This window comes from Durio zibethinus, chromosome 13, assembly GCF_047325235.1.
Source record: "Durio zibethinus cultivar Kanyao isolate XHJ-2024 chromosome 13, ASM4732523v1, whole genome shotgun sequence".
Lineage (NCBI taxonomy): Eukaryota > Viridiplantae > Streptophyta > Magnoliopsida > Malvales > Malvaceae > Durio > Durio zibethinus.
In genome coordinates, this window is record NC_143174.1 from 10,837,453 (window position 1) to 10,864,701 (window position 27,249).

General features: G+C 30.8%; 2 protein-coding genes across 7 annotated transcripts; one reads left to right on the plus strand and one right to left on the minus strand.

Annotated features, from left to right (window-relative positions):
• Positions 1 to 1,560: 1,560 nt before the first annotated feature.
• On the minus strand, positions 1,561 to 8,488 carry LOC111302810 (glucan endo-1,3-beta-glucosidase 5-like). 6 transcript variants are annotated; one of them, XM_022898653.2, is made up of 4 exons: positions 8,386 to 8,488; positions 8,139 to 8,187; positions 7,543 to 7,880; positions 1,561 to 2,763 (listed from the first exon to the last, which is right to left on the minus strand). In XM_022898653.2, exons 2-4 carry the CDS (start codon positions 8,142 to 8,144, stop codon positions 1,650 to 1,652), a joined length of 1,458 nt encoding a protein of 485 aa, XP_022754388.2. In that variant the 5' UTR covers positions 8,145 to 8,187; positions 8,386 to 8,488; the 3' UTR covers positions 1,561 to 1,649. The 6 variants fall into 6 exon arrangements, with proteins under 6 accessions (XP_022754388.2, XP_089597973.1, XP_089597972.1 ...); XM_089741847.1 differs by having other exon boundaries at positions 8,143 to 8,187; positions 8,386 to 8,465; XM_089741846.1 differs by having other exon boundaries at positions 7,543 to 8,187; positions 8,386 to 8,468.
• Positions 8,489 to 23,933: 15,445 nt separating this feature from the next.
• LOC149515325 (uncharacterized) lies at positions 23,934 to 24,427 on the plus strand. Its single transcript, XM_089742415.1, has 3 exons — positions 23,934 to 24,056; positions 24,171 to 24,331; positions 24,376 to 24,427. The coding sequence occupies exons 1-3, from the start codon at positions 23,934 to 23,936 to the stop codon at positions 24,425 to 24,427; spliced, it is 336 nt and encodes a 111-aa protein (XP_089598541.1).
• The last annotated feature ends 2,822 nt before the right edge of the window (positions 24,428 to 27,249 follow it).

A 27,249-nucleotide genomic window follows, 5' to 3' on the forward strand; every position in this document is an offset into this window, starting at 1 on the left:
TTATAAAGCAAAAAATATTGTTTTAGGAAAAGATTTTTGGGAAAAAGCATGCAATATAACAAAAGTTTATTAGCCTTTCGTAAAACTATTGCACCTTATAGATGGTGATGAGAAATCAACAATGGGCTTTATATACGAGGCTATAGATAAAGCTAAACAAATAATTAAACAAAATTGTTGTTTATTCTATTAAATATGAAAAGATTATTGACAATAGATTAAGTTTCATGCATTCTTACTTGCATTCAACTAGTAAGTAAATTAAGAATGTGATTGTATTTAAAAAAATACGTTTATTTTTTTCGCTTAAATTGTTTATATATTTATTTTTTATTACTTTAAGTTAATATTGTTATGAATTATGTTTATGTTACTATCTCAATCCATAATTTCAATTTAAAGTAGAAAATTCTGCAAATGCATCTAAAAAAACATTAAAAAGTACAAAAGTAGTGATTGAAAGATCAAAACCTTTTATAGATACTCAAATCAAAATGATTAATCAAGTTAGTATTTAATACTATTTTATAACTTTGACATTTATTTTACGTATCAAAAATAGAATTATTTTGTATTTATGCATTTATTATTGTATTTTTAATCGATGTAGTTAATATTATTTCAAGATAAATATGAAACATTTGGTACTTCACAAGTACAAAGAGTTTGGAAGCAAATGAATTTTGGTAAATAGTAAATTAAATAATTATAATTCATTTTATATTATTTAATTATATAGGATATTCAAATTTAATTTAAATAATTTTATACAGTTAAGCAGTGGATGATATATTGTACTTATGTTCCTGAATTGCAAAAACTAGCCAAACAACCTCTGTATCAAATTGTGAATGTAATTGTAGTTGAAGGAATTAAAAATTATTATATTTTAAATTTATAATATTATTAAATATAGATTATTGGCATTTAACATACTACGTTTTGTTAATATTTGATTTGTCTAGAGTTAATATTGAGTATAAACTTGGCTCAAGCAAAAATTTGTTGCTAAACAAAATATGAATAATTTATTACAATCTAAATAAAATTGTGAATAATTTTTTAAGAAAATAAAAAATATAGTGTCATAAACTATTTAAAATCATAAAATAAAAATTTTTATGATAATAATTATAATAATTATATTTAATAATAATTGTACAAAAAAAATTATGACCGCAATGATCGCAATGGTTTTCATTATATTCGAAAATACACGTAATAAATGTGATGTAACAAAAAATGCAACCGCTATCGTTATTTAAATCTTTACGTATTTCCTATCCTAACTGTTAATGCCCTTACCCATCATCAATTCTTGGCTGGTGGTCGATGTTTATCGATTTCTTGCAAAAATGAATAGTCCAAGCAAGATGAATGATCCATCAATCCAAGAATTTATTCAGTGAAAGTTTGTTCTTTCACATGCTAGGAATTCAGAGATAGCATGTAAGCTTGCAAGACTCTTATTAACTTGAAGCGGGTCCTTTTTTTTTCTCTAGTAGAATTTGCCAAGGCTCGTACCTATGAGGTATAGCGATATAATTGGTTGAGTCAAAGTTCAGAATTTGAAATGCTGAGTATTTTCTATAGTCTGTACATGTAAATTGAATGAATGAACTGAATCCAATGCAGCTGCAACCAAATGTTCATGGTAGTGTAAATATAAGTAGCGATACAAACACTATGACATTTAATCTCAAAGAGCTTGCTATTCCTTGCTCAGCTGCTATCAGGTTTTGAATCATGATTCTAAACTTGCAATCTCCAACAGATGGGTCATTGTCCGTGACAGAAGAAAGGTTGTTTGGGAACATGCAGGCACTATCAAGCTGATTAAAAATCTGGTAGTAATTGTTAAATGCATAGGAGATGTTCCCACGAGAGTCCAAATTTCCACATGAAGTACCATATCCAAGACTGGTGCAATCAGCATGCGAGCAAGCGTAACTCACACTTGGTCCCACTTGTGGGTCATCAACGCTTGCCGTTGGCGACATAACACACCATTTCTTGGCCAAATAACGTACATCCTTAGCTGACACCAAACCATTTGAGCTAGTCGTTCCCAGCCTGAGCGGGTACTTGAGCTGTCCATCTAAGTAAAATAAGCCCCAGTGGAGCTCAAAGTTGCCTGGCTTAATGCTTTTGGCATCTTCATCTATGAGGCTAAATAGGTAGGCGTCCACAGGACTTGATCTCATCGGGGTCCCCTTTCCAGCCATGACGCGGGACATAAACCCTTGGTTGAACCGCTGTGCATACTTCAGATTAGCATTTTTGTCCCCGTCAGTAGGCCAACCAACTTCTCCAACAATTATGGACAAGTTCCCATATCCATTTTTCTGCAAGGCCCATACAAGTGTGTCGTGGTTGGCATCAAAAACATTCTCATACACTCTTCCGCCATCGTTAATAGCAGATGAGGAGCCATCGAAGAAGCCAAAGTCAATGGGGAAATTGGGATCATTATAAAGGCTTATATATGGATATATGTTTACGGTGAATGGGGCTCCATTGTCATTTAAAAACTTAACAATCTGAAGCATGAGTTCGTGGATATCTGACCGGAAATCGCCATCAGAGGGTAGATTTGTCGAACTCCCATACACATCAGCATTAAGTGGCACGGTTACTTTCACTTGACTGGCCAAGCCAGCCTTTATTAGAGCTGCCTGAACATTCCCAAGTGCCGGCAGCGTAAGACCAACGTAGCTTCCATTATATGTTTCAAGGAATGGTTCATTGCCAACTGCGACATACCTTCAAGACCAGGAGAAAACTCAAATATTTGATAAATTGGAAGGAACCAAGTTAAAAAATAATCAAACATGTTCATTAAAATAGGAAATGGAAATTGCCACACTTTTTCCTAAAGAGCATGTCTATTTGGAAACAGATTGTTATGTACATCTACAATCCTAAAATATTTAATTAGGATTATTTTATTATTTTATTTTAGGACTTATTTTATTATTTTAGAATATTTATTTATTTATTTATCTTTTTATTAGAATTATCTTAGCCGAACTTGTAGTTTTTCAATAGTAGTGTAAGAGATTATTTGGTTTAAGAGATTTTAAATCATTTAGGAATTGAGATAGATAAATCTAACTCAATATAAACGAATTGCAATAGTCAAGCAGCAATCATATTTACAAAAAAAAAAAAAAAAAAATCCTAAGATCAAACACAAATATATCAAATATAATTTTTGTGAGATACATAACTGCACAAAAAATAAATAAATAAAGTTGACATGTATAGATTTATATGCGTGAGATAATTGTAAATCCATTTACTAAGTTCATCCCTAGAGATAGGTTTCATAGCCACATGAAATCTTTAGGGTTACATAGATGATGATATATTAATTAAGATATTTTATATGAACAATCTATGATGTTTTCACAATTGAGTTGACTTATATTGATTGCATTTAATGCCATTAAAATTTAGTACTTTATTACGAGATGCATACACACATATATATGTATTTGTATATATTTGATATGATTTGAAAGATAAGTCAGATGGATGATTGGCATTCTCACACAGGCAACACTGATAATTATATTATAGAATTATCGTAGTGTTATGGAGTATTTTTGCTTAGTTTTTAAGTAAATTCATGAAAATATACTCCTAATTAGTCAAATTTCTCATGTGTAAGTAATTTTAGCAAAATAAGGGAAAAGGAAGCAAATATGCATGATTTGAAATGAATTTGGACCAATTTGGTAGCAACCTATACAGAGTTGGAGAGTACCAAGCAATTAAGGTCTTTGAGCTGGAATTGAGCTAGTTAAAGGTGCTTTGAAGCTTGTTAAGAAGAGTTCATGTCAGGTCTTAAGTGATCAAGTAGCTAAGGAAGTTCATTGAGCTAAAAGAACAATGAAAAGAACGGAAGCAAATTGTTTACAAGCTCAGAGGAAAATCGCTGCTATTGTGCGGTTTTTGGGAGCTAAATGGAGCTATAATTTGGATGAATTTTGGCGAAGGAATTGTTTGCTAAGTTGGCTTTTTAGTGGACTTTCATTAGCTGATTTATGATCAAAAGGATCATGCAAAATTTAGTTCAAATTGAAGATGAAATGGGTGACAAAAGGAGTTCGTTGTATGATCAGTTTTACATCTCAAGTGTGAACACAAAATGTGCACTCCAAGAGCTGAGGAGAAAAGTGACTCATTTGGAATTTTAAAGTCCTTCTATTGGTCACTTAAGGAAGCACTTGGATCACCAAATGAAGCTTCAAATCCCTCATAAAAGCTGGGAAACCGTAAATGCCAAGAGAAGAGCAGGAAGTTGCGGTTTTCACTTTCTATGCTGACTCGGAAGCTAAGCTGGATTAATGGATTCTTATCGGACCAATGACCTCCCCAATTGCCTATAAATACCCCATGAAGCTGTCGGAGTTAGAGTAGGGAGCCAAGTAGAGAAGTAGAGAGCTTAGTAGAGATTAGAGTTTAGCTTAGATGTAGGAGTAGTGTAGAGTAGATTTATTTTCCTGCATTTTCTTTCTTGCCAAACAACTTGCATTTACATTTTCTCTTTAATTTTCACCAATTTAAAGTTCCTTTCAATTGGTCTTTACATTTACTTTCTTGTTCCTTGAATTTTCATTCAATTGCCCTATTAAATTTCTTTCAATTAAGCTTGCAATTTAAGCTTCTTTAAATTCTGCTTTCTTGCATTTACTTGGCTCCAAACACTTAATTTTCTTGGACTTTCTCTTTAATTTCCTACATTTTACTTTGATATAAGTTTTGATTTACATGTTCCTTAAAGCTAGGATCAATTTCCTTGAGCAAATCTCTTTAATTTTCATTTGCATTGTGCAATTTTCAAATCCTATTTCTTTACTGCTAGTTTTGATTTATGTTCTGTTTTAATGAAAATTCCTTTAAATTTTGCCTTTAATTCTTTCCCGTCCTTCAATTACAAGCTCATATTTTAGTTCTTCAGCTTGCATTTAAATTTGAGAGCCAAACACCTTTGATTTTGAGAGAAAACCAAAAGTCTTTGAGGTAGAGTCCAAATTCTATTTTCATGATTTGGTTTTTTCATTTCCTTTACGATTCAATCTTATTTGGACCTAAGTGATGAAGGTTAGTGTTGCTTCAAGACAGTGGCAGTGCCTCCGGGGTAATTTCTAGCTTGAATCAAACTTAGATCCATTTCCTTTGCCTTTAATTTTGAGTTTACTATATGTTTGTTTAAATTGCTGTTTTAATTTTCAGTTTTACTTTACATTTAGTTTTTACCTTTAATTGTTGTTAATTGATGCTTTTAAATTTCTTTGTTCATTTTTACTTAAGTCAATTGAATTCTTTTAAAAATTCATTTTCAATCCCTTAATGTTCTTGCTTTAAATTTGCTGTTTTCACTTTAATGTTCAGATCGGTTTTCGTGTTATTTAAATTCTGTTTCAGTAATGTCCATTCGGTTGTTTTCATACATTGTTCATTTCATGTTCATGTTACTTTGGTGTTCTTTTGTGTTCATTGTTTGGTTTTAGTTTACTTTCACAAGCATAGGTGCTTCAAATTTGATTTGTTCAAAGTTGGTAGTTAATAGGTTCAATTTCAATTTGGTAAAATCAATTATAGTTAAGAAGCTCAATTTTGGTACTTAGAACTAGGACTAACTCAATTCTCAAGAGAATGATATTCATTCACCACTTTATTACTTGATATGGTTCATGCACTTGTGAATATCAATATCAATCACCTCTATGGTTTGGAATCATAGAGATGAGATTAATTTTAAGCTATGTATTGAGAGCCCAAACTTAAACGAAATTGCCTTAATAAGAGATCAAGATGAGGTCAATTGATAATCACAATTGTGATCGAAAGTAAATAATTCCATAGTTAATTTTGTCTGTCTTAATATGCTAGGTGAAAATCCTATTGATTATGATAAATCAAATAGAGTTATGGACTCAACTCAGATATTGACAACATCTAAACTATCACTTGTACGGTATTGATATAATGATTAAGACATACGCTCCATAGGAAATTGAAAGTAATATCATAGTATATGTTTCATACCACAAGTGCATTATTTGACCAATTAAGGTAACAAAAAATTAATCTTTGCTTCTTGGTTGTGTGAGATTCTTGATATCAAAATATCTCAATTTAGCACCATCAAGAACTTTCTACTCTTTCTTAAAGTTTCAAGTAAATGTTAGTTATCTTGGAATGTTGCCAATGGTTATGAATGATTCAACCTAATGGGGCATATATAAAGAGCAGTTAAATTGAAATGGGGAGGTTCTAGTAAGAAGGGAAGATCATTTAGGTCATATTTGGATGTATTTACTGATTAACCAGTTATGTTTGATGTGTTGAACATAATTGCAAATACACAAGTGGATCATACAATATGAAAAAAAAGAGATTGTGAGGAACTTGACATGTGACTAAAATGATCTAGGATATTGCATACTCATTTTACTTTTACTTGAGAATTAATATACAAATCTAAAAGTTGTAAAAGTAACTAGTTATGATTATAAGCTGTTGTATACACCTAACAATCATATAACAACTAAACTCTTGAAATATATTGGTTGCACAACTTATTTTCTTGTATGAGCCGGTTGTAAAGAATAGAGAAAATGTTATCTCGATCACGAGTTTAGCACCCATTTTGTGTTAGCGAAAAATGTAGAAATAATCCACCTAAAATGGGTGGATGAAATTCCACATTACAAGTTAACGACCAAAGGGTGGTTATTTGCTTCTTGGTTTTGAACCAAGAGATGTAACTACTATGAGCAGCTATTTTGTGCCAAAGTTTTGAATTCTAAACTTGTCTTTTAGCCAACCATCTCCCTTCCTCTCTTTCTATATACATGGCTTTCAACCATAGAAAAAAAAATGATGAAAATGTTCTAGAGAAAGGGTGTTGTGCTTTTCCTTTTCCTTTAGCATCGCATTAAGCCACGATGAAAACAAACAATGAAATAGGAATCATTCAAAGTATAAGATAAGTCTCATTTATGTGCAGGATTATATAATAAGTCACATAGAAAATAATAGAAGAAAAGGAAGAGAACGACAACAAAAAAAAAACTCTATAAGAAATCTTATATTTCAATGTTTGAAAACTTACATTGTGGATAGTAAATAATTTTTGAATACGTGATTTTATTCTCGATCAGCACATCAAGTTAGCAATGCTTTGCTGTGCTTCCGTAAATCAAATAAATCTTTTGTATTATTTTAATATATGATCCTATTCATCATATTTATCCTTCACTAACTAATTAAGTAAATCTCACAATATTACTACTAAAAGTGAGGAGCAACGAGATTTTGAGCCGATGTTGTTATTGCCAGCTTCAGAGCTTCATATCCTGGTGATCATCATCTTAATTGCCATTACTTTCTAAAAACTCTAAATTAAAGTGATTCAAATTGAAATGTTTTGGGAGTTGAAAGTTGAAAATGAGTGTTAGACTCTATTGTTTGTACTGTAGTAGGAATATAAGAGTAAGATAGGAGGAGGTGAAAAAGAAAGAGTATCACCTTATGTCAACAGCGTTGGCAGAGACGTGGGAAGAGACATTCTGAGCAACCCAATCTTCAGCGGCTTGCACACTATTGGCAAGAGAAAGGAGCATGTCATTGGGAATACCCACCATCACTTGAATTCCTGACTTGCTAAGAGCTTTCAAAATAGAAGCATCTGCGTCGAAAAGCTTAACCTTTTGAAAGCCGTTATCTTTGAGCATCTGTACGACGGTTGAAGGGGGCAGAGGGTGCGTTGCTTGGGTTCCCCAGTTCACTCCAATTCCACTGCCTGGACTGATCAACAAAGCCAAAAGAAGGAGCGCCATAAAACCCAAACTTTTTAGGGGGGCCATCTGTGCAGTAGGCATGGACGATCAAAATAGTTAGTCCTCTTGTCTTCCAAGTAGAGTTGGAACTAGGGAGTAGGTACAGAACAGAACAGAACAGAACAGAACATAGGGGAATGACAGGTTAACGGAATCTGAATGACGACCAACAACGGAAAAAGGCAAGACTGAAACAGGAAATTAAAGAGTCCCAAAAGATAACAAGAAGGCATAATTTTGGTAGTATAATTGAGAATTGAGAATAAAGAATCGGAAATTTCTCACCAGCATAATATTGGTATAACACCGAACCCGATGCTTTTCTTAATATCTTCTGCATAAAGGGTGAGATTGGTGGATCCAAAGACGCAAGCAATTAATTAGAATTTTAAAGAATACATGCATACATATATATACATGATATAAACCAAATAATTCTAGATTTGAAATTTTGATAATTGATGAAACATGAAATTTGTTTGAAATATCAAATACACCTAAGTGGTATGAAATCAAACCAGCAGAGTATTACCTGCCCAAGAAAAATCCTCCTTTCTTTTTTTTTTCTTGTTTTGGGTTGTTGTTGTGCATTAAGCGAATAGACTCCGACCACTCCTCCCAATTTTTTTATTAAATTTGTTCAAAAGTTAGATATCCGTTTAAATTTTTAAAAAATTTGAATAAAAAATTAAAATTCGTTAAATAAATTTAAAAATAATTTTTAAGTTTATTTAAATAATGAATCTAGTCTTAAATAAAAAATTATAATTCAAATCCTATTCGACTTGAATAAAATATATAATTAAAATATTATAATTATATATATATATATAAATTTTTATTTTAATATTTTATTTTTTAAAAATTTTTATTTTTTAATTTTTATTATATAAATTAGATTTAATTGATGTGTTTGAAATTCATTTTTTAAGTTGAACTAAACTTGAAAAAATTTAAGACCTAAAATATTAAACTAAACTAAATTCAATATATAAACTATTAATATCAAGTATGAATTTAATCCATAAACACCTATATTTCTTATCCCTAATATCTTTCACTAGACAGAATAAAAAATTTGTAAACACTTTTTATTACAGTTGATCTAAAAAACTTATATATATATATATATATATAAAAAGAGATTCACTTATATTAATGTAAATATTACATATTTTTTATTTTTAAATTGAAAATTATTAAGTGTAAGTATTATGAATTTGATTTTAATTAAAAATAAAAAATATATATAACTTTTATTATATTAGTGTAAGTGAAGTTTTATTATATATATTTGCGAATTGAGAATAGTTAGGGATTGATAAAAATAGTATATCTATCTCATTTTCACGTGTGTGTGAATGCACGTGGATTCGTTAACAGTTATCGTGTGAACCTCAATAATTTACATTGCCGTAATGTTGGGTCCCCTTTGGGTTCTGAATTATTTTGCCCCATCTTTACCTACTCTTATTTATATGTGTATATTGAGTGCAAAGGCATCATCATTATCATCATTCATCATGCTAATTGCTTTTTACCGGTACTAAAGTGTTGCACCCGGTTGACATTTTTTAAAATATTTATAAATTTTTTATTTAATTAACAATTAATTTTTTTAATTAAATCATATCAAATAATAATATAGTTTATTTAAATCATTTTTATTTTTATATTTTTATATATTAATATTAATATAGTTCAAAATATTTATATTTATTATATAGTTTGACACATATTTTTATTTATGGTGTAAAATATTTTAGTTTTTATATTCTCAAATTCTTTTAATAATAATAATAATATAGTTGTCAAATTAAATCATCACTTAAAATATAATCTCAAAAATAAAACTCTCTTTATTATAATTGAATTATTATTAATAAATATCAAGATTTTTATGAGGTTTTATTCATTTTTATTTAAATTATTCTATAAATATTTTTATTTAAAAAAAAATCTCGTGTAACGAGCAAACAATTCGTCACCTATCAGACAATTATCCCTTTGAGGATAGGTTTTAACTATGAGTATAAAATAGTGTTTACTAAAATAAATTATATTACTTGCTTTGATATAAGTCTTTTAACACTTGTCGATTGTCTCATTTTTTATGCCGGAGGGTGCTCGTATCTTAAGAGTAGCACTTTTTTTTTTATTCAATTATTTGCAAAATGAGCACTATACATGTCTGCATAAGTGGTTTTGTATAAATTGATGTGCAAAAAGGATTTGACCAAGAAAAGCTTGTATAAAGAAAAGTCCAAGAATATTTTTGCAAATTAAGAAAAGTTTGCTTTTAAGCTAATATCAATGATTTTTATATAATGGAAAATGACCTTTTTGAAGTCGACACGTAAAGAAAAGTTTGCCTTTCATATATTTATAATGACAATTTGGTGGTAACACAGCCTGACAGGTAACATTAATTGTGAATTGACAAGAAGATAGCCATTTGCTTTTATTTTAAAATGATGTCCGCGACCGGTGGTATAAAATATAAAATTTTTCATGCAAATTAAAACTATATAATATCATTAAACTGATTAAAGTAGTATATACAAATATTATCAAATTTAAAAGCTTATTATGCTGGATAATTCAAACGGAATTCAAATGAATATGTTTGATTTTCATCATAATGAAGGTACAAATTTATAGCAATCATCATATTCTATAAGTATAGTTAAAACCTCATTATAATGCAATAATCATATCATATGAACATATTTAATTAGCTTTATAATGAGTTGTTAAAATAACAAAATTTTTAAGTTAAATCAGAATTTGATTGGAGGGACTAATTGATGTAGTTTTTAATCAGTTAGTCAGCATACGGTGATATAGCAATCTGTCAATCTTTCTTTTTTTTTTTTTTTTCCTTCCCATTGCATGAAATAAGATGAATTTTGTACATGATATGAAAATAGTGAAAGTATGCGTACATATGTTTAATTTTGAAACCTTTTTTTTTTTTTTTTTGTGGATTTTTTTGGAACAACTCTTTAACAACTTGTGTACTAAAGACTAAAGACTCCCCATGTCAAGAGTTCCATTTGTCCGGTTGGATTTTCAAAGAGCAGTTGAAGTTTGCATCTTCAATTAAAAGTTGAAATTAGTTTGATACTTCATTTGAAATGCAATATTACTTTTAATATAAATAGTTATTTACTTACATTAGGAGTAGAGTTTTATATCCAAGATCAATGTACTGGAATTTGCCCGCAAAAAATTGAAGCAGAATTGCGTATTCATTGCATGAAGTATAAAATCATTCGGATCAACATCAATAATCTTGACTTTCAGCTCATTATCACACTCTGAATCTGGAGTGAAATGCTTAAGCTGTAATTCAAAATGCAATTTAAATACAATTGATTGTAAAGCTAACTTGTGATTTTGTTAGGTCAACACTCAAGAATTATGCAACTTTGAATTTTGTTTTGGCTTATAATTTTTAGCATTTTGTCAACCTCATTCTCCATTTGTATGAATTGAACAATGGTCGGATTATCTTTATCTGATTTCATGTATAATTGTTGGGTATAAATATGAAAAATAGTTGATATTTAAATAGTAAGTAGTTATATAAATAGTTGATATTAATTCTTTTATGTAAGTGTCCCTCTTAGCAACTTTTTCAGCTTTGCTATTCAATTAAACTCTAAAAATAGATGTCGTTGATTGCAAAACTCCAATTACACTTATATTAAAAAAAAATTAAAATTTAATGTGATTCAATATAAATCATAGAAGTAGTAAGGTTAGTGTTGCAATTTACTTGTCAAGTATTTGTCATGATTTTATCTTATCGTGAAGGATATTGAAAGATAAAAATAACTTCAATTGATCTAAAAAATAGTTGTTAAGTTATTGCAACGCTCCAATTACTCTAAAAATAACTGTTGAGTTATTAGTAAAATCTAAAACTCTTCAAAAGCTATGATTCTTCAATCATAGAAACATAGCTACAATTGAACTACGGACTTCAAAAGAGAAATAGCATTCCACAAATAATAAACATGTTTAAATTGAAAGATGACAATAGAAAATCCCTAACATATTAATTGCTTATAAAAAGAAAACCAAGTTAAACCTAGAAACACCAAAACAAAAGAAGCATGCATAATGCATTCCAAACTTGAAATTCATGTAAGCTAACCAAACTATTTAAACAAAATTAACAAAAAAGATTTTGCAAAGAAACAAAATAGGGAAGAAACTATTGAAAAAGAAATACTCTAAATTAAATAAGTATAATTAGGAATCCAATCCACTCAAAACCAAATTGCAAAAAAAAAAAAAAAATAGTGAACATAGATAAATGTAAATAATCTAAACTTTGCAGAAAAATACATAAAAGAATGTTCAAGTAAAATTTTTTCGAAAATGAAAAAAGAAAAAAAAAAAGACACTTTCAGACTGAAGTGATAGCAAGAAGAATAAAATGTAACAAAGGAAAATGGAGAGTAAAAAACCATGGCGGAATCTAGAACCCGCAATGTATATATACTAAAAAATTTACATACATAAGTGGATTCAGTAATTTTTTTGAAATCCAATTTACTAATACTAATATTATAATAATTTAATAATAACAAATGAAATTTATATTTATGCTTCTAATTATCGAATATATTTATGAATAAAATAACAAATTAATAAAAAGGGTGATATACCTTGGAGTCCATGTGAGGGAAGAGGGATTGAGGTGATTGAAGGCAGACAGCAGAGTGAAATGAATAAACGGAGTGATGAAGCCGAGCAGCGCTGGAGATTCTTAAAAGACAGAAGTCGATGGCAACGACTAGATATATCCTCGAAGAACAATCTCTTGCTCCCACACACTGCTTCAGACATCCTTTGCTCAATCAAAGAAAATGTTCTCTTTTTATCTCTATCTCGCTTCCTCTCTCCTTTCCTCTATCTTTAATTTAGAAAATGAAAATTATGGTTTCGGGGAAATTTTCCGTTTAGTTTACGAGAAATTGATGGATTATTTTTGAAAAGGCCATTTGCAAATAAAATTGTTAATTTGTTGGCTACATTGCAGTCATTTTTTTAAGCATGAAAAGCATAAAAGGCAGCCTTTTCAGTTTTCAATAGAAGCTGTTGAAAGGCAACCCACATTTTAGTCTTTATTTCCCAAAACCAAAAACAGTTTTCTATTTGTAATTGGATTATATGTGTAAAGCTCATTCGTTTCCGGAAGTACGTAAAATCCATTTTTCGTTTAAACAAAATCATTAAAACCTAAAGCGTGATTATAAATAATAATATCATCAATTAAGTGGTTGATTTAATTAATTAAAATTTATTTTTTAACGAAAGATTTTGAATTCGAATTTACTTATAACCGTTTGTTGAAATTATCATAAATACATAATTTATAATTATTTGTTTTAAATTATCTTAAATTATTAAATATAATACATCATGCACTGACTTAAGAGGAAAACTTACCAACAAAATAAAAATCACCAATCAAACTTAGACAAATGTCATTAAAACAATCCTTTTTGGGATAATTTTTTAATAAATAATTAGTGTGCAACTCGCACTTCGCGTCTAAAGTTACAATTAAATTGCAAATCTTCTTATTAATGTTAAGTTTAAACATTTATATCATTAGCGTAAGCTTCATGTATATTAAAGAAGTAAAAGATGAGATAGACGTGAATAATTTACAAAGAAGAAATAACAAAAGTGTAGGCAATATATTAGTGTTAATACATACAAAAACGGTTAAGGATGACGGTGAATGAGTCTAAGCAGTTAATTGTACAAAAAATAATTACACAAAATATAATAGATCTACATCTATGATATTGACTTTCAGCTTAAATCTTGCATCTTAAACTTTGAAATGAACAATTCAATGTTGATTCTTAAAATGGAATTTTAAATGAATTACTTCAGTAGTTACTTGGTTTATCTTAGATTTTGTGAGTTCAAAAATCAATAAATCTTGTACTGTTATATTTTGTTTTGGTTCTTTCATTATATACTTGCAAAAGTTTAAGATCAATGGGATCATCTTTGTATTTAAATTTGTTTGTAGATATTTGTCATAATGGATTTTAGGGATCACTAGATAAATTTAAAAATAAAAAAGAGTTTTTGTAGATACCTATTTTGATTTGTGCCATTTTGACCCATTTCGGTCCAAATAGATACTTTCATTATTATTATTATTATTATTATTATTATTATTATTATTATTATTATTATTCATTTCCTTTTCTGTTCTTTTTGCTGCTTTCCTTTTGATTCAACATGCATAGAAAAATTAAGATCAAAATCCTCTTGGTCAACACAGAATCAAATTAAGACAATTGTTGAAATTTTGGCCCTAAAATCTTGTCTGGACGTAATGCAATCCCAAGAATCAAGCCTGGATTGATTCTATCTATTTTCTAAATTGATCATAGGTTGCCTATAAATTGGATTAATTTTGTAGAACGAGAACACACAGAGACACACAAAAAATAGAAAAAAAATTGTTGGAGAAGTTTTGGGAAAAGTCTGGCATAAGGGTTTCTGAGATTCGAAAATTGAGATTTTGGATTTAATTTGAAGTTCTGGTGAGATCTTGGGTTTCTGGAGGTGGTTTTGAAGTCATAAAAGGTTTTAAGGAGAGTTTAGGATGATCTAGAAATCTTTTTGAATTTTTTTTAGATTCTTTTCAAAATTTTATGGGTTTTTCTGGGTTTTCCAAAGAACTTTGAATTTTTCGGTGAAATTTTTCGTCAAAAGTTAAAGTTTTCAACGAGATTCTAACGAAATTTCCAGAATCTGACAGGTTTTTCATAAACCAATGGGTTTTTCAGTTTTTCATTGAATTTTTTAGCAAAGTTTCTAAAAATTGGTGGGATTTCCAGTTTCTGGTTGAACCTTTCAATGGGCTTTCTGAAGAGAGGTCAAAGGTTTTTTAGGTTAGAGAGAGAGGCTCTGAAGTTTCTAAGAAAAAATGCTAAAGGGTGCCTTATATACCACCTCTACACAACATTATTTTGGTAAGCTAGGATCTGCGCGTCGACCTGAAGATCTGTGAGCCAACCCGTATCTTAACCCGACCTAATCGCAGGTTTTTTTTTTGTTTTATTTTACTTTTTGATTTTGATTTATTTTATTTTATTTTAACCCCTTTTATGTTTTATGTTTTTTTTTTGTTTTTTTTTTCTTTAAAACAAAAAAAAAAGGAAGATTATTTTTGCCATTTTTTTTATTTATAAAGAAAAAAGAAAAAAATGATAATGCAATTTTTTTAAAAAAAAAAACTTTCTAATAAAAAAAAAAGAAAAAAAATCAATAGTTCATTATTAAATTGTTTGGTAAATTATGAGCAAGGCTTAGATAATTCAAAATCAAACTGCTACCATCCTTTGAATGGGCGTTTTGAGGGTGCTACAACCTTTTCTATACGTAATCGACTTCTGAACCTAACCTTTGTTTTATAGATCAACTTCAATCAGGTAACCAATCACACCTAATCAAAAAAAAGATTGGTGGCAACTTCTTTCATTCCAAGTCTAGCAGCAGGTCCACGAATCTATACGTTATGACAGCTTACTGACTTCGCTGAGGACCTATTAGAGAGTCAAGTTAGTAAAAGATTTCTTATTATCCAAGCCTTGTCTAACAAATTTGATATTACTTCTTTTTATTGCTTATATCTGCTTTATTAATGTTTATTTGTTTAACCTATTATTCATTACTTATATTTGTTTAAATATTTACTTATTATATATGTCATTCAATTGCATGTGCATAACATAAGTTCTCTACCCGAGCTCTACCTTTAGAAGGGAATGAAGTACCTATGACCTCATGAGATTTCATATCTCTGTATGGGCCTGTGAAACACTCCCACTCATATTGAACCCTTTTTCACTTAAAGCCTATGATGGGTGATGATTGGGGTGCCTTACTAGTCTATAATGGACCATGCTGTAGAGAACAATTTGGGAACCTTTAGAAATGGCCCAAATCACATATAGTTCACTTTAGAAGCCCAACCATAGATAGAGCCTTATTTCTTATCCTTTATAAAAATCCAAAATTTCAGATCATGTTGTTATCTTAACTGTTATATTTTCCCTATGTTTCATTGAAATGACTAACTAATTTTTTTGTCTTCTTATATTTCTTTTTGCATACATTCACGAACATGTTCATAAATTGTATAGTATTCTTGCCCCAAAGCATTTCAACAAAAACCCTCATGGATTCCACAAAACATCAAGTTTACGCTTCATCCATGCTATTCAAATGTAACTCTCCCATAGAAGTGAGAATAGAATTAAAAAAGAGGCAGCTAGAAGAAGGAGACTATTTACCACCTGGTCATGTCTCTACACTATCAGAAGAAGTTCGTCTACTCTTCAAACACAATGACCTAAAAAGCCTATCAGACACATGCAATGGTATGACCCTTTCAAGGTATGGCGCTTTTTGTAAAAAGTTTAGACATATTTCATATTTCTTGTTAGTGGGGTTGACTATTCACTTATCAAGGTAATTGTACAGTTTTGAGATCCTTCTTATTGGTGTTTCATCTTTAATAAGGTTGATCTAGTACCAACAATTGAGGAGTACTTAACTCTGGTGGGTATGCATCTATTGTATCTAGACAGAATATACATGAAGAAACATAAATCAAGAAATCACAAGAAGCTAGGCTAGATGCTAAGAGTGGAAAAAGAGACTATAGACTCATACATTCAAGAGAAAAGAGATCACAAGGGTTTTTCACGAGAGGTTCTCCAGGATTTCATTGTCAAGCATCCAAATGATTATCAGGGAATGAATATATTTGCTCTAGCCATATATAGATTGGTTATTTTTCCCAAGGTCCTAGGACACAATGAGATAAAAGTGATGGATTTATTTAAGTAGATTGAAAGAGATTGTAATCTTTCACTAGTTATCTTGGTAGAAACTATCAGATCTCTGAATTTTTATAAGCAAATGGACAAAGCACATTTCATAGGCTACTTACCTTTATTGTATGTATGGATAAAAAGCCATTTTGAATGCAAGAAAAGTACTTTTACCAAATTGTATTTCCACACTCGAAGCTCGATTAGAGAATTCTATCAAGTACTTGGCCAGAGGTAAAAACTCAAAAGGAGTAAAAATATCTGCTACAAGGGCTCACAACTAGTCAGGTAAAATGGTTAGCTCCATGGATGGACAGGAAACCTATGTGTATCAATGTGGAGATGAGACAAGGGTCTCACTTCTAGGTCTATGGGGGTTAACAAGTTATGTCGCATTAATGGTAAGGAGGCAGTATGGAGCTAAACAGTTTATTCCTATGACCTGCAAGCTCAGCCAGTTTGATTGCTCATATAGAGAGTCTGAAACTTTCCAAAAGAGTGATAACATGATTAAAGCCTAGAAGAATCCTAAGAGAGTAAGCCCAGGGCCATTCACTGATCAAGTTACTCATGGATATTTGGTTTGGAGAAATAAAAGAGGTTAGAAAATTACATTTATGCCTCAGGATCATCACTTACCAGTAGGTTAAAAATCTGATAAAAAGCTTTCAGAATTAAAACATGAGATAGAGAAGGAAAAATTGAGATAAAAGGTCTTGAAGTTGCAAGAAGAAAAAGATCAGTGGCAAAATAAAGCAAAGAAACTAGAAATTCAAGTCCACATAATTTTCAAAGAGTATAGTAAGGCCTAAAAAGTTATTAGAGAATAGGATAATGCCCTAAAAAAGCTGAATGAGTTACAACAAGAGCATAAGAGGTTGCACATACAAGTACAAGCCAAAGAAATAAACAATATAGAATTGGTTCATGAAAATAAAAAGCTAAAAGAAGAGCATAACCATATAAAAAATGCTTTCATAAAAGTAGAGTAGGAGAACCAATAGCTTTCAGACCACATTCTGACTCTAACATTAAAGTTGAGTGAACAAAAAAATCATGTCAGGTTCTTTATAGAAAAGCATAGAGAATTATCCTATCAAGTGTGGTGTGACAAAAGGAAGAGGTTAGAAAGACAGAAATACATAAAACACCTCACTACTCAGATAGGCAAGGCTGTGATCCAAGCAGGCGAAGTGGCAAAAAAGGCTAAAGCACTAAGAGTTTTGATTACACTAGCAGGGGAGTATAGACAGAAACTATCAAACTTTATTGAGGAAGCTAAGGACCAGTATGAGCAAGTTAGACATTTCTATAGAGGAACAATGCTAGGTTTGATGTAAAATAAACTTCTGTGAAATAAATGAAAATTTTCTTTTGTTGGATTTCTTTTAAGGGGCAAATATTTTTTTTCTTTTCTTTTCATTTCCATGCATTTGCATTACATTTATTCATGCACTCATTATTATAGTATTATCATTGAATCTTTAATTGTGGTACTAAGGTGCAAGAATAGCTACACATCAATACAATACTCAGGCTCAAGCTAGAAAGATGGAACAGGACAATACCAGTCATTTTGAAAAGATAAAAAAAGTCGAAGAAGCACTAGAGGGAAAGCTTAACCAAATTTTATAAGCCCTAGAAAAGATAAATAAGGAAAAATTAGTGGAAGAAGACACTTCACAAAAGGCTACCAATTTGGCATATCCTGCAAGCTTCGATCCACCATAAAATCAAATCGTACCACTCTTCCAATCTCAACAAATAGCTTTTCTAAAATACACCAACCTAGGAATGACCTATGCACCAGTTCATGAGAATGTCCAAATTTATGATAATCCTATCTTTGTTGAAAAAATAGCTGAGCTCATTTAACTCCTTACTATATATGAGTTAAAAGAGAAAGAAAAGCCATAGGCAGTTACACCCTTAGAAAATTTTAAAACTAATCAGGCTATGAATAGGCTTAAAGAAAGACTAAGAGTTGTAGAGGGAATAGATTTCTATGAATCCATAGATGCAGTAGGACCTTGTCTAGTACCAGATGTGATGATGCCACCAAAGTTTAAAGTACCAGAGTTTGAGAAGTATAATGGTACCAAGTATCTTATCACACATATTACTATGTACTATCATAAAATGGCAATGCATGCCAGTAATGAAAAACTACTTATACATGTATTTCAAGATAATTTGACTGGATCTGTGACAAAATGCTACATTCAATTAGATGGGATTCATATCAAGACATAAAAAAGATCCAACCAGATCTTTTATTAATCAGTACCATCCTATCATTGACATGGCTCCTAACCATCTTTTTTTACAAGCCATGAAAAAAAAGGCATTTGAGTCTTTCAAGTAATATGCTCAAAAATGACCGGATATGACTGTCCAAGTATAACCCCTCTTAATAGAGAAAGAAACTACCGTGCTGTTTATGAGTACTTTAAAGTCACTTTATTATGAGAGGGTGATCAAAAATACGACTAAGAATTTTACTGACATGGTAATTTTGAGAGAAATTATTGAAAATGCCATTAAAAATAGCAAGTTTGAAGAAGGTAAGTCTTCTAATAAAACATCCAAGAAGAATAAAAGTGAGACTTAGGCTGTGAGTTTTAAGAGGCAGTAGTTCATAAGTTATTTTCAACCTATTTACCACACATACCATCACATGGTAAATTATACCTCTACAACTCCCTACCAATCAACCACTTGACCATCTTATCCATCTTCATGAAGATCCCCTGTTCACCCAATCAGCACCATAAGTAATACTAGAGAACCATGAACTAGAGAAAGACCAACCTTTGACCCCATACCTATAAGCTATATGAGCTATATCAAAAGCTTTATAAATACTATTTAATAACCCTTGTCCCTGTAAAATAGCTTAAACATTTTTACCTTAAATGGTATGATTTCAATACCCATTATGACTACCATTTTGAAGTGGTAAGACATTCTATTAAAAACTGTACTCCTTTCAAACATAAGGTACAAAGTTTGATTAAGAAAGGATTGATAAGCTTTGATACCAGTGAGAGCTCTGCACCTAATGTCAGTGAAAATCCTTTGCCCAATCATACGATCAATGCTTTAGACACAAATGAAAAATATGTGAAAAAAAAATAGAGGAGCTTAAGATGCCATTTGACTAGCTATATGAAGCCTTATATAAAGCTGGGATGATATGACCAGTGGCTCCATGCATTCATGTAGGAAAATACATCCCAAATCAAATATGTAAATATCATGATCGGGCACCAAGTCATTCAAATGATGTTTGTAAATAGTTTCGTGGTGAAGTTCAGAAATTGATGGACTTTCACCAAATAGAGTTTTATGAAGAGTCAGGAGCTTTAGAAAACATCGAGGTGGCTATGATAGACAGGTGGGTGCCAAAACTTATCACTATATGCTATAAAGAGAAGCCACAATCGACTGGGAATAAGTTTATTCCCAAACTAGTAACCCTCAAAATTTAATGTCTATTCCTTTATAAAGATAATAAAATGGTGCTTTGGAAATATGAATGTAGGGTGACAATGCAAAGGTAGCAAAAGAATATGCTAAAAGCTGAAATTACCCATATAACAAAAGTAGAGAACATAACTAAAAGTGAAAGATGTTACACTTTGGAGACTTTGAACAAAACAAAACAAAAGAAGGGAAAGCAAATTGAACCAAAGATTCTAGAGGAAGATACATCAAAATCTATGCTTGAAAAAGAGGCCTGTGAGTTTTTGAAGCTAGTCAAGCACAATGAGTACTCTATGGTGGAATAATTAAATAAAATACGAACTAGAATTTTTTTATTATCACTTCTCCTAAACTTTGAATCATATCGCAATGTGTTGTTAAAGGTATTGAACCAGGCTTATGTAGCCCATAATGTTTATGTGGAATGTATGAATCATCTGGCAGGTAATCTAATGGTGCTACACCATATCTCTTTCAGCAATGATGAGATTTTGTCAGAGGGTAGAAGAAGCACTAAAGCATTACACACACTGTTAAATGTAAAAGCCAAATAGTAGCCAAGATTTTTGTTAATAATGGGTTAGTCATTAACGTTATACCTATATCCACTTTGGCTAAATTACCTTCAATATGTCCCATGTCTAAAACAGTTAAATGGTGGTTTAAGCATTTGAAGGGACTAGATGAGAAGTATTGAGAGACATTAAACTACCGATACAGATTGGTTCATTTATTTTCAATATAAAATTTTAAGTTATGGATTTTTTTTTCATCATACAGCTGCTTATTAGAAAGACCATGGATCCACAAGGTAAGTGTTGTCCCTTCCTCATTACATTAAAAAATCAAATTCAATATAAAAAGGCAATTGGTGATTGTGGCTGAGGAAAAAGATTTACTGGTAACCCAACCCATAAATACCTCATATGTAGAAGCTACAGAAGAATTACTAAAGTGCTCTTATAGATCTTTTGAACTTGTTAATGTAGTAGACGAAGGGCTCAAATTCAATCAGATTGTGATCAATCAAATGGTCAACAAAGGTTGGAGTATTGGGTTTGACCTAGGTAAAAATCTTTAAAGGGCGCGAGAATTCCCAAAACTTGAAGACAACAGTGATAGAACAAGATTGGGTTATGAGACGGAAGAAGTACCAAACCATAGCAGAAGGGCGAGAAATGAATCAACAGTTATTCTACACTTAAATAAGGCTTTTACTCCTAAAAGATACATGCTTTCAAAAGTTGAAAAAGACCCAAAAGAGGAACCAAAGTGGGAGGAAGCTTTTGCCAAGTTATCCATTCACATGGTGGATGATGGAAACCAAAATAAGAAAGTCATGGTTTACCTTTGCCACCGGGATATGAATTACAGAATTGGACGGTCATCTAAATGCCTACTATTTTTTATTTTCCTTCAATGTAATCATATTTCCTAATTGCTTATGCCCAAAAGTATTAGAATGAAATCTTATGTTTAGGCATTTTATTTTTCATTACTTTAATAAAAGTAGGAACATGCATGTTGTTCATTTTTTCCATTCCATTCATTTCACCATCAAATTTTCTTACCAATATTTTTTATTCTATCAACTTTTAGGTCCCCAAATGAATGTAAAGGTAATCATGACAATGATCTGGGTTCTAACTTTGAAAATTTAATTAATACCGATGAACTTGATAATGAAAAAAATTATAAGGACCAATATACTTTGTCTCTGGACTTAATGAAGTTAATTAAATAGGAAGATAAATTCATTGAACCTCATCAAAAAGTGGTCTTTCATAGAAGACATGGAAAAGACCACTTTTATCACCATATGGGAGATTTTTTGTTATAAGGTTATGCCCTTTAGACTAAAAAATGCCAAGGTAAGTTATCAGAGGGCCATGGTAATACTTTTCCATGATATAATGCATAAGAAGATTGAGGTGTACGTCGATGACATGATTACAAAATTTAAAAAGAGAAAAAAACATACAACCAACCTCAAAAAATTATTTAAGAGGTTAAGAAAGTTTTAACTCAAATTAAATCTAGCTAAATGTACATTTAGAGCCAAATCCAAAAATTTGTTAGGGTTCATAGTTAGTGAAAGAGGGATAGAAGTGGATATAAACAAAATATGAGCTATTCAAAATTTATCCCCGTCAAGCATACAAAAAGAGGTTCGAGGCTTTTTGGACAGATTAAATTATATATCTCGATTCATTTTTTAACTCACTCTTCAATGTGACCCTATTTTCAAACTTCTTTAGAAGAATAATCCCGGGGAGTGGAATGAACAATATCAAGAAGCTTTCGATAAGATCAAGTGATACTTATCAAACCCTCAAATATTAGCACCCCCTATTTTAGAAAAACTATTGATTCTATACTTAGTGATACAAAAAGGCTCAATGGGATGTGTGTTGGGCCAACAAGATGAATCCAGTAAGAAAAAAAAAGTTATTTATTACTTGAGCAAGAAATTCATAGAATATAAGTTCAAGTATTCATCAATAGAGAAAATGTGTTATGCTTTGGCTTGGATAGCTAAGAGACTCAGGTAATACATGTTATACCATACAACTTTGCCTATAGATAAACTGGATCCCATCAAATATATCTTCAAGAAGCCTTCACTATAAAAAAGAATCGCAAGATGGCAAGTGATGCTTTTTTAATATGACATAGTATATGTGAGCCAAAAGGTGATCAAAGGAAATGTCATTATTAAATTTTTGATAGATAAGGTCACTAATGATTATAAGCCCTAGAAGCTTAATTTCTCATATGAGGAATTAATGGCCATGTTAGAATCAAAAGAAGACAATGATGAATAAGAAACATGATGGATGTATTTCAATAGAACCGCTAATGCCATGGGGCACAAGATTGAAGCAATTTTGATATCTCTAATGGAGCACTACTATCTTGTTATAGCAAGATTAAATTTCAACTACACCAATAATATAGCTAAATATAAGGCTTGTGTCATAGGGCTGCGTGCTTCTTTGAGCGAGAAAATTGAAACATTAAAGGTGTTTAAGGATTTAACTCTTGTCATTTATCAACTGAAAGGTGAATGAAAAACAAAGGATTCCAAACTTATCCCTTATCATAAATACATTTTAGAGCTATGCAAATGGTTTAAAACAATATGGTTTAAACATTTACCTCAAGAAGAAAACCAGATTGTAGATGTTTTGGCTACCTTGGCCTTAATGGTACAAATTGATAACACTTCAGAGATTTAGCCTATCAAATTGGATATAAAAAATACGCCAGTACATTGTGTCAACTTGGAAGAAGATGAGGATAGCTGCCCATAGTATAATGATATCATATAGTATTTAAAAAACTAACAGTATCCAAATCAAGCAATAAAAAATGATAAGAGAATCTTATGAAGATTGGTCATGAGATTTTTTCTAGATAGGAAAATTTTGTACAAAAAAGGTAAAGACCAAGTATTATTACATTTTGTGAATGCATTTGAAGCCAAAAAAATTATTGAAGAGGTGCATAATAGTGTATGTAGAGTACATGCAAATAGGCACATGATGGCGAGACAAGTTATGCGAATTGGATATTATTGGTTGACAATGGAAAAGATTACATTGATTATGCTCAAAAATGCTACAAATATCAAATTTATGCTGACAAGATTCATGCTCCACCCAGTGCTTTACATGTCATAGCACCACCTTAGCCATTTTTTATGTAGGGAATGGATGTTATTAGGCCTATCACACCAAAGGCCTTAAATGAAAATAGATTCATTTTTATGATGATTGATTACTTTACTAAATGGGTCGAAGCTGCCTCTTTCACAATAATAACTAGATCTGTGGTTTACAAATTCATCAAAAAAGAAATTATCTATAGATATGAACTCCTAGAAAGAATCATTTCAAACAATACAAAGAATTTAAACAGTAAGATGATATAGGAAGTATATGCTCAGTTTAAGATCAAGCACCATAATTCAGCTCCTTATCACCTGAAAATGAATGGGACAGTGGAAGCTGTAAATAAGAACATTAAGAGAATTCTGGAAAAGATGATTGAAACGTACAATGATGGACATGATAAATTACTTTTTGCTTATATACGTATCGAACTTCTGTGCGTACTTCTACTAGGGTAACTCTCTTCTCCTTGGTTTATAGGATGGAAACTATATTATCAGTAGAAGTAGAAATCACATCGCTAAGGTCTTAAAAGAAATGGGATTAGAAGAGGCTGAATGGATTCAAGAGTGCTATGAGCAATTAAACTTTATTGAGGAGAAAAGATTGACGATGCTTTGTCATGGCCATTTGTACCAAAAAAGGATGATGAAAGTTCATGACAAAAATGTTAGACCTTATCAGTTCTGAAAGAGAGAATTGATGTTGAAAAGAATTCTTCTAAGTCAACATGACGATAGAAGAAAGTGAACTTCAAATTGAAAAATGCCTTATGTGGTAAAAATAGATTTTTCAGGATGAGCTTTGATCTTGTCATAAATGGATGGAGATGAACTTTCTGGTCTTATCAATTCTAATATAGTAAAGAAGTATTTTGCTTGATTAAAAAAAAAAGAAAAAGAAAGAGAAGTTCAAGCCGAAAACCCAAAAGGCTAGCTTGGATAAAAAAAAAGGTTCAGATTAAAACACTGAAAGGCAGTTTCAATTGGCACTACTTGGGAAGGCATATCTGGGACAATAAATGTCAAAGAGCTTTTAAGTGTTGGGGCATTAAATTTTAATTGAACTTTTGAAAAAGATCCGGGATTTGTTATTATGATTATCTAATCATTTGTTTTAGGGTACTGCTACCCTAAAATAGTCACTCTTATGCATTCTTTTTCCTTCACACCATCATTAGTAACTGATTATCCAAATAAATGAAAGCCATCTTATTATTCTTTCAATCCTATACATTGCTTTCCCTTTTTATATCTTGCCATGAAAGGAAGAAGGCATAACTTGCATCTTTATACTTTTAAATTAGGATAATGATTAATAATTGAACAAACTCATAAAAAGTGTGTTATTTAGAAGGATTGAAAGAGATAAAGGCAAGATGAACCCTAAAAAGAAAAAGGAGGAAATTAACTTTTGTGGCTTTTTTTGGGATAAACAGACAAGCAAACAAAAAGGTTCCTTTGCCAAAAATGTGCCTCCAAGTTGATAAATGGTTTCTTTGCATGCCTCTAGGCTGATGGAAGGTGGTTTTTTTTACCAAAAATGCATATCTAGGTTGATGAAAAATAGCTTCTTTACTAAATGCAAAAAGGATTTCTTCATTAAAATATACAATGAAGGTAAACATGTAAGATAATATCCGATAGTTTCTCTTCTAAAGGTGTACAAAAATGAAAAGGGCGAAAGCCTTAGTACCACAATTAATGATTCATCTGCATCTTAAATAAGGCATGCTTTACATTATTTGCCTACTTGATCTTAGTTTAATCTAGATTATTTTTTATGATTCATGGCTCTACCTTGACTTAATCTTGATCGCCTTATTTCAATTCGTGGTTTCATCTCGATCGCCTGATCTTGGCTCAGTTTAGATCATCTCTATTGATTTGTGATTTCATCTTAATCATTTATTTTTTACCTCGACTAGGTCCTGATTGTTTTACTTTGACTTATGGTTTTATTAATCTTGGCTCAATCCAAATCATTTCTTATGATTCATAGTTTTATTTTGATCATTTATTCTGACCTCGACTTAATCCTAGTTGCTTTATTTTGACTTATGATTTCATCTCGATCATCTGATCTTGGCTCAGTCTAGATCATTTCTTATGATTCATGATTTAATCTCGGTTATTTATTCTGACATCGACTCGATCTTGGTTACTTCACTTTTTGATTTGTGGTTTTGTCCCGATCACCTAACCTTGGTTTAGTCCAAGTCATTTTTCAAATTTGAGACCAGAGTGAGTGTTTAGGTCTTTACAACATCTTTGTCTGACAAAAATGTATAAAGAGGGGTAGTTGTAGACACCCATTTTGATTCAGGCCTAATTGGGCCCATTTTGTTCAGACCCATTTTGGCCTATTTTGATCCAAGTAGACGTTTTCATTATTGTTATTATTATTACTATTTTTATTTTATTTTTATTATTATTATCTTTATTTTTATTTTTATTTTTATTTTTTATTTTTTTTTGCTTTCTTTTTTATTCAACCTACACAAAAAAATGAAGATCAGAATCTTCTTGGTCAACACAGAATCAAATTAATACAACTGCTAAAATTTTAGCCCTAAAATCTTATCCTGACAGAATGCAATCTTAGGAATCAAGCTTGGGATTGATTCTATCCATTTCCTGAATTGATCCTAAGTTGCCTATAAATTGGACTAATTCTACAAAACAAGTCCACACGAAGACACACAAAAAATAGAAAGAAAATTATTGGAGAAATTCTAAGAAATGTCTGGCAGTAAGGGTTTCTGAGATTCAAAAATTAAGAATTTAGATTTAATTCAGAGTTCTAGTGGAATCTTTGGTTTCTAGAGGTGGTTCTGATGTCATAAAAGGTTCAGAAAGGGTTTAGGATGATCTAGGAATTTTTTTAGATTTTTTTCAAATTTTTCAAGGTTTTTTTAGGTTTTCTGAAGAACTTTGAATTTTTCAGTGAAATTTTTCAGCAAAGATTGAAGTTTTCGGCAAGATTTTAGCAAGATTTTCAAAATCCAATAGGTTTTCCAAAAATCAATGGGTTTTTCAATTTTTGGTTAAATTTTTAGATGAAATTTCTATAAATCAATGGGATTTTCAGTTTTCAGTTTAACCTTCCAGTGGGTTTTCTAGAGAGAGGTTAGAGGTTTTTGGGGTTAGAGAATGAGAGGCTATGGGGTTTCTAAGAAAAAACGTTGAAGGGTGCTTTATATACCACCTCTACACGATGTTGTTTTGGTAAGCCAAGATCTGCGCATCGACCCAAAGATCCATGTGCCAACCCGTATCCTAACCCGACCCGATCATAGGTTTTTCTTTTATTTTATTTTATTATTTTTTTAAATTTATTTTAACCTTTTTTGTG